Consider the following 8,272-nt stretch of genomic DNA (forward strand, 5'->3'; position numbering starts at 1 on the left):
CCTGAGACCCAGAGGAAGTCAGGAGGGGCCACTGAAACACTGCCATCCAGTGGATGATATGTTTATTACACACTGTCCATAAGAGAAATGTGATCAGACAATTAAGTATATATTGGGATTAGGTTTATTACACAAATCCACCATATATTTGCTGACGAGGGCCATGTTTGTGAGTGTGTGTGCACGCGCATAGAGTGGAATAGATTGAGGTGTGTGTATAGAGTCAGATATATTGAGGTGTGTGTGTGTGTATGGATGTGTAAGAATACCAAGACACACCACACACATGACAACAGTATATAGGTCAACGTGATACTTTATTATTCATAAACCTAGGACCATATATATAATACTGTATAAATACTCTATATACTCTCCATCCTTCTGTTATTTCAATATAATAACAAATAAAAAATACAACAATAATATTAAAAAGCAACAAGATTATACTTAACAACAATAAATAATGTTTGGATATTCTGTACAAAACGTCATCATAAAAAAAAAACCTTCTCGGAAGGCAGGAGAGACTTACTTATGAAGTAGTAGCAGGAGAGAAGCCACACACACACACGCGTTCGCTTGCTCACACACCTCTTTGGTCTAGGACGGGGCGGAGTGATATGGCTTTGAAATTGGTTTTTGTTCAGTCCAGGATGCATCTTGAATAATACGTGTATTGGAATGAGTCTATTGGGAGATTCTACTGGAATGTTAGCAGCACATATCAACTTGTTCAGGAATGACCGAAGTTGATTGAAATGAACTGTATTGAGTTAGTTTGGTTGTGTACAAAGTCGTATGGATTAGGAGGGACAATCCGGATTGTCTTTTGTTCAGCACCCTTTGAAACAGGAAGTGCCTCCAACCGATACAGGGAGTGGAATGTGTGGCAGTGAGACCATTCATTTGTTTCTAATACATATACATACATCCTCACCCCAAGGTAACCAATTCTGTACAGTGATACATAAAGTCCCCCCCCAAGATGTCTGTCCAGTCCAGCTAGGACAGACTGCCCCCCCCCCCCACACACACACACGAACACAAGCATGCCATTGGCACCTAAAGCAGCATGCTTTTTCGAAAGAGAAGTGTCCATTTAAACTCTTCCTCCATCTCAGCTCCACTGACATGGGTGGGGGGTGGAGGGAGGGAGAAGGGCGCAGTGTGCCTGCAATGTGCCCCCGTGCCAGCCCAGCAGGCAACTGCACCAAGTCTATGCGGTGTTCTAGGGGTGGCAGTGCCACGGAGCAGACCCAAACAACACTAAAGTCTAACCTCAAAGTGGCTGGAGGGAGTTGAGAGAGATGTTGTTGGCTCTGCAGTGTCAGTCAATCAGTCGGCCACTTTGGACCCATTGGACCCCAGAAAACACCCACGAAAGCACTCTGCTTGGGATGTAAACATTCTCATGATAGGTCAATGTGTTTTCAGATGCAAAGTTCATGACGATATGGTTGTTTTAGTCTTTTTCTATCTTTCTTTCATGAGTTGTTCTTTAGGGACGTAATAATGAGGTGGGCTGACAAACTTAGCAGGTGCTCTGGTTGCACAAGTCCAGCAGTGGTCGAGGCCTGTCTTTATGGTCGCAGCTCTCGTGGGCGAGTGTACGCCCGTTGTGTCCCACGCAGCGTAGCGGCCGCTTGCGGAACCCACGGCCACAGCTCTTGGAGCACACCGACCACTCCCCCAGGAACCACGAAGGACAGGGGTCTGGGGCGCAGGGGCATGAAGCCAACGGGCGCAGCTCTTCCGGGCACTCCCGCGATGGCCGCCCCTGGGGATCCAGACACAGCACCTCCCTCTGTTGAGTACCGCCCCCACAGCTCTGCGAGCATGGGCCCCACTCCCGCAGGGTCCACTCAGCTTCCCCCAGCTCCCGGATGGCATTGATGGACTGGCGGCGTGCCACCGTTCCGCCACTAGGTGACGCCAAAACGGGTCTTGGCGCAAAGTAGCTGTATTTGACACGGGGGCGGGGCGAGTCGCCTACAGACAACACCTGGATGGTCAGGGCCTCTGGGAGGGGCGAGAAGCTGCGTAGACGCTCCAGGGAGGCGGAGCTACCGCTGTATCGTAGCAACGCCCCCTTGAGGGCGATGTCTGTTTCGAGAGTCATCAGCTTGTAGTCGCCGTTCAGGAGGTAGGTGCCGTCCTGGCGCAACACTGCCAGGTAGCTGTTGTCATGGCGACCCCCGCCAGGGGCACGTTGCTTCACGTCCAGGTGAGTGGCGCCAGCGGGGATGGTCACAACGTTCTGGTAACCAGGCCTGAGGGACAGAAACACACAAGGGTCAAACATAGCCAAGGGTAAAAAGTTATGCATAAGTGTAAGAGTTAAGAGTAAGAGACTGAGTTTAAAAAAAATGTGGCAGTGCTAAGAGGTGTGATAGAGATAGATTCATTAGAGAAAGATAGGATTCTACAGACTGTAGTAAAATATATTAAATGGGTTCAACTAGAAAACAGTCATTTCAAGTCAAAGATGGCTGTTTTGAGGTCATAGGTCATTGTTCTCACCTGGCACGCTCCAGGGCACCCGACACTTTCTTGCAGGTGGAGCCGTTGCCTCCGCACACGCTGCACTTGTCGAAGCGACGGCTGGAGCCGATGATTCGGTCACAGCCCGCCTTCACACACTGACCCTGCACACACACTGAGGTGGAGTCCGGGCTGCAGGGAGTACCGTCAGCCACCTGACAGTTGCAGAGAAACAGATGTTAGCCTAGTTAGCCTAGATAAGCATTAGCTTAGCCTAGTTAGCCTAGAGACAGTGTTAGCCTAGACAGTTTTAGCCTAGTTAGCCTAGAGACAGTGTTAGCCTAGACAGTATTAGCCTAGTTAGCCTAGATAGTGTTTGTCTACATTTTTGCAAAAGTGTCTGTGGTGTGACCTGACTAACCTTTGGTTTCAGAATGAAGAAGTAGCCCGTGCCCTTGGCCCGGCAAACCAGCTTGCAGCGGTCTTTGGGTGAGACGCCGGCATATTTGGGAACCCACTCCACGCCCTCTCCCGAACCGAACGACACCTGGGCCGAAATATCGTTGTGGGCCAGACACTGCTCCTCGCGGAACGACAGACCTTTAGAGAAAGAGGGATGAAGAGAGAGAGAGAGAGAGAGAGGTGTGATATTCACTGTTAGTTAAGCTTGAGCATTATGTTTACTTTACAGTAGGCTGTGATATTCGAATATGGCTATTCTCGAATGTGTAGAAAGTATAAGTATGGGTACAATATGCAAGTCAGTGGCCTATGTGCCTAAATAAGGATGCATAATATCAAAGTATAAATATATGAATGTGTGTAATAAGAGTCATTAGTGTATTAGCTATGTAATAAGCATGAACTAAGTATGTAATAAGTGAGGCTAGTACAGGCTCTTACCGTTGCTCTCAGGGCAGATCTCTGTGTTACAGGAGCGATATTGGATCCTCTTGCCCTCGCAGTACTTGCCCCCGTTTTTGGGCAGGGGGCTATCACAGTCCCTGAAGGAGTACCGCACCCCTCCGTTGCAGGTACGGGAGCAGTCTCCCCATGGTCCCCATACACCCCAGGCACCGTTGACTGGGGTCTGCAACAGGAGAGGACGCCATCGTTATTCATAGTCACACACACTAGCCCATATAACATTTCAATAGTCCTATAGGTAGTCCTATAGCTAAAAAGCTAATAGTAACATTCACTTTAGCCACTATGAGGTAAGGAGCTTGCTGGTTTTCTGTTCTACCTGATAATGAATTGCACACACCTGGTGTCCCTGGTCTAAATCAGTCTCTGATAACAAGGGAACAATGAAAAATGCAGTGGAACTGGCTTCAAAGTCCAGATTTGAGTTTGAGGGCCCTATAACATTTCAACACTCTAATAGCTAGCCTGATATTAAAAAAGACATAACATTGGACCTAATCCAATGTAGCTAACACTAACCAATCCCAAAGCTGCATTATGCTTCCTTTCCCCCCAATGGACCAATCCCATCACTCCCATTGACTTTAAGACTTTGTCATAGGGCTGTGTTTATAACACCCACCTGGTGACGAGCGGCCTCCGTCTTGCTCAGACACTGTCCTGCCAGGCAGAAGCTGTCATGGCCACACAGCGTCCCATCCGCCCACGGGAAGTTCTTGGTCTGACAGACCAGAAGTCCGTTGGTTGTGGTCACTGTGCACCAGAGTGCCACACATGTGGTACTCAGGTCGGGACAGTGCTGTGACTCCTCCCCGAACGTCAGGCGACATTGGCGGTTGGCGTCGTACACGTTTCCGGGTAGCATGGCAGGGAGCGGCTGGGACTTGTGGGGCTTGTCCAATAGACACTGGCCATGTCCGTTGTCCATGAAGGTGGTGACCATGAGGGCGGAGCAAGGCGACCAGGGCTGGAGTTGGTCCAGGTTGGACAGGGTGGACGCCATCATGTGCGAGCCCCAATGGTCACCGTTGACGCTGGCACACTGCTTGGAATCGTCGTGGGGCATGTTGAACACGTGGCCTAGAGCGCAAAGAGAGGGAGGAATGGAGAGAGGGGAGACAAGGGTTGGTTTGGGACTGAGAGAGGAGATGTGTACTGTGTGTGGCTAATGACAGAGATGTGAATATATTCTGCACATGTTTCAGCTTGGCATCAGGGTGGCATCTTACCGAGTTCGTGTGCCACAGTGAATGCCGCCTGCAGCCCATCGTCCTCGATGATGGAGCAGCTCCTCTCCGGATCGCAAACCGTGCCCGCATCTGCCATGCCTAGTGTGTCACAGGAGTGGGCGCCGCACAGGTCCTACAGGGGGTGAGAAGGGACAAAACACATCTGTCAAACTCACTGCTTTCCCACATACAGACACAGACACAAAACCGATATCCTATAGCAGGACCCTGTTTTAAAATCAAAAGTAGCGCACTATATAGTGAATAGGGTGCCATTTGGAAAGCAGAATCAACCCTAGTAGTTGTGAAGGTGTTGCCTGTTACCACGGTAAACATTGGTGTAAAAACATTGTGAAAACTGCTAAAATACAAAAGCAACATACCGTTCGGGTGAAGAGCACGGCCGTGTCGTAGTGCTCTGGGTGGCGGTCGCTGGGCGGGTTGTGCTGCCGCTGCCACTGGCAGAAGTTGCGGAGGGTCAGGGCAGCGTTAGACGACACCTGGGGGCCGCTCTCCTCCTCGTAAACCACCAGGAGCTTGACCACGGCTAGGCTGATGGAGTTGTGGATGGTGGGGTGGCGGTAGAGGCGCGATGCCACCGCCATGATGGTCAGCAGGTAGGGCTTGAGGCCGGCACCGTGGAACTCGGCCATGGACTGATCGGCCACGATCATGATCTCCACGAAGCGAGGCGTGGACACGAAGCGCTTTGACCTCTGGTGGTGGGCTGGATGGAAAGAGAGAAGGGAGAGAGGTCAGACAAACTGGCCTAGAATCAGACTTTTAATACTGCTCTCTTGTGAGAGCCTGTTTTCTCTGGTTTAAATTGATGAACTGTTAGACATAAAGATGAAATGTCAAATTGCTTATGGCAAATATCTGAGTAGTCACAAGAGATTTTATGTGAGTTGTACCATGTGATACTACAGGCCAATCACGGGTTTGTAGGCTACAAATGTGTATTTTCAAGGGCAGATGAAGAGCTACTGAGCACTGAGCAGATCATCTCTCCAGATGTGTTTGCTGGTTGGGTGACTCTGCAGCCCCTTACAAAAACTCACATGTATTTCACATGTGATTATTACATATGAAGTGTTCCAAAAACACATGTGGAACTTCACGGGATGTCTTACCATCAGAGGCCCTCTTCCTAATGACTACATTCCCAATTTGACTTTCACTGGGCGGAAATTATGCGTGAGAGGGGGAAGAAAAATAATTCTGGGAAAATGTCTGACAGTGCTGACCTGTAACGTGCAGTACCAGGAGGAGGCGAGACTAGTTTCCACGTATCACCCCCACCAGCCCCCGTCCCAGGCCCGTACCTCCCTCCCTCGTTCACTCCCCGCTCACTTCCTCCGAGCCTTTACCCTCCCCCCTCTTGCCTGCGTATACTGTCAAAGCTGAGCCCATTCCCCGTTAACCCTCGTTGTGCACCGGTCAAATTATCGACTTATCCACCCTTACCTCAACATTTAAATATATAGCCTGCGCTGTGTAATTATTAGAGTCTCAGATGTTTGCGTAAAAGGGGTATTTTACGGATCACTCCAAGACAGAAGTTGAGGTAGTTTGGATAGACAAATCCTCCGTTCCAGGAATTGAAGCCCCAGGACACCGCGGGTACAGGAATTGGTCCAGAGTCCATTTCGTTTGCCATACATGATGTAGACACATAACACAACTAAGTGACAATGTGGAACAGCTTGGCTTATTGTTTTTCTTACTAAAAGACGTAGGCCTATGAATATGATTTAAAGTCAGCATATTCCTAAATGGATACAAGTCAAAGGTTTTATAAGTGTTAATGCATACCTGGGTGGTCGGGGTTAGTGGTTCCATGGTTTACTTTTGTCTCCTGATTCTCTGGCAACCTGTCCTCTTCCTCGTTGACCCCGCACTTTGAGCTGCTCTCCTCTGCAAAATATTCCCGACCTCTCCGGCGAATGAGGTGGAGGTCCCCATCCATAGGCTGTGCATCACTCGATTTATTGGGATGGATGAAGTACTCTTCACCTTGGAGGTAGAATCCGCCCCGTAGTCCGTGACACAGGTTGAGAGCAGCTGCGGAGTCCTCCTCCCCGTTCACCGTGCCCGAGAAGAAGCACCGAGTCTCGGCTGCGCTGCTGTCAGATTCCCGCTGCGCCTGCGACTCGGGGCTTCCCACCACATGGAACACAAACCCAGGTGCCAGGAAGGTCTGATCCGGCTCTAGCTTCAAGACCACCCGTTTGCCAAATACGTCCAACCGGTAGACTCGCATCTCCGACTCCTTTTCTCGCTCCTCTACTGAAAGGGTCCGGCCCTGCTCGGCTTCCCTCTCAGGCCGAACCGGGTCGAGTCTGACCGGTACAACTGTACTTTCCTCCCATGTGCCGTGCGCCGCTCTCACGCACAGAGCCGTAATCAAACTGAACGAGACGCAAACGAACGACATCATATTCCGTGTCAAACCCTTCTAACTGAAAGAGAAAACTATATTGAAGTGTCTGGCGGAAGCAAGTAAAATCCGTAAAAGACTCCACTAATAACTAAAAAACATCAGTCCAAGAACTAAAACACCTCCAGTAATGAAGTAAGTCTAAAAAAAACTAAAACGGAAACAAATCCAGTGCAAAACCCATTCAAAATAGTCTACAGCTCAGACTTAATATCTTGGTGCTTCAAGCTCGAGTCTTATATTCTCTTGCTCGAAAAAAGCTCAGCAATAGATCAATTCCAACTATTCGGAACGTTGGTGTTTCTTTCAGCCCTGTCTTGAATACTCAACAGCTGTTTGAGTTTCTATGTGACTTCGGGGCAGTAATTGTTTTCTACTGTGCCGTCTAGTTTCTGCTCATATTTCGCATTAAAGGCGGACAGACCCCGGCTCCCTATATATCCCCAAACTCGGGACCACCCCTTCCCGAAGCCGCTTTGATCTTTTAGAGGCAAAATCTCGTGCGCAACAAAACGCAGACATAGAGACGTGCCATAATAATCAATCAATGTGGAGTGGGACGCGTTTGGCCCAGGAAACTTTTTTTTTCCCCTGCTCCGCTTGTAGGCGGGACTATAGCCCTCACTCCTCTTCCCATACCCCGTCCTCCCCCTAAATGTTCTCATCATTTACACTAAAAACTCTCATACTTTTCGCCCCTGCTACTTTTACGCGGTGCTCATATATAGGCTATACCCACACGTTGAATGTAAATTATACTTCATGAGGGTAGCAGTGGTTTATCTGTGGCAGGGTTGTGGTGTCTGTGAAACTGGGGATCTGGGGATAGCATGTCAGACATGGCATCTATAGCACCGGGGCTCGATACCCGGAGCTTGGAGTCGTTTGCATCGCCGCAGTGTCAAGCGAGCCGTGCGCCGTGGCGGCCTGGTGGGATTCCGTAGCTCTTCGGGGAGAGGGAGCGCAGAGGGGCCGGTGAGTTCTTAAGGTGGAATAGTCCCTTGGACGCATCTCCTCCACTCAACTCTCCGAGGCCGTGGCCCATCTCCTTGGGCGGACACCCCCTCCCCTCTCAAACATACGGTGCAAACCGCATCACTTGTGTAAATCCAGAACTCTGGAACCTTACCAAAATAATTATCGACGGATTACTCGCCCCCTCCTAGTGACCGAGTAATTATTTGCTAAGTAT

General features: G+C 49.6%; 1 protein-coding gene across 1 annotated transcript; it reads right to left on the bottom strand.

Annotated features, from left to right (window-relative positions):
• Nucleotides 1-298: 298 nt before the first annotated feature.
• LOC139373290 (A disintegrin and metalloproteinase with thrombospondin motifs 1-like) lies at nucleotides 299-7,490 on the bottom strand. Its single transcript, XM_071113643.1, has 8 exons — nucleotides 6,456-7,490; nucleotides 5,024-5,367; nucleotides 4,641-4,773; nucleotides 4,034-4,491; nucleotides 3,388-3,574; nucleotides 2,906-3,084; nucleotides 2,524-2,699; nucleotides 299-2,273 (listed from the first exon to the last, which is right to left on the bottom strand). The coding sequence occupies exons 1-8, from the start codon at nucleotides 7,078-7,080 to the stop codon at nucleotides 1,535-1,537; spliced, it is 2,841 nt and encodes a 946-aa protein (XP_070969744.1). The 5' UTR covers nucleotides 7,081-7,490; the 3' UTR covers nucleotides 299-1,534.
• Nucleotides 7,491-8,272: the final 782 nt, after the last annotated feature.

This window comes from Oncorhynchus clarkii, chromosome 18, assembly GCF_045791955.1.
Source record: "Oncorhynchus clarkii lewisi isolate Uvic-CL-2024 chromosome 18, UVic_Ocla_1.0, whole genome shotgun sequence".
Lineage (NCBI taxonomy): Eukaryota > Metazoa > Chordata > Actinopteri > Salmoniformes > Salmonidae > Oncorhynchus > Oncorhynchus clarkii.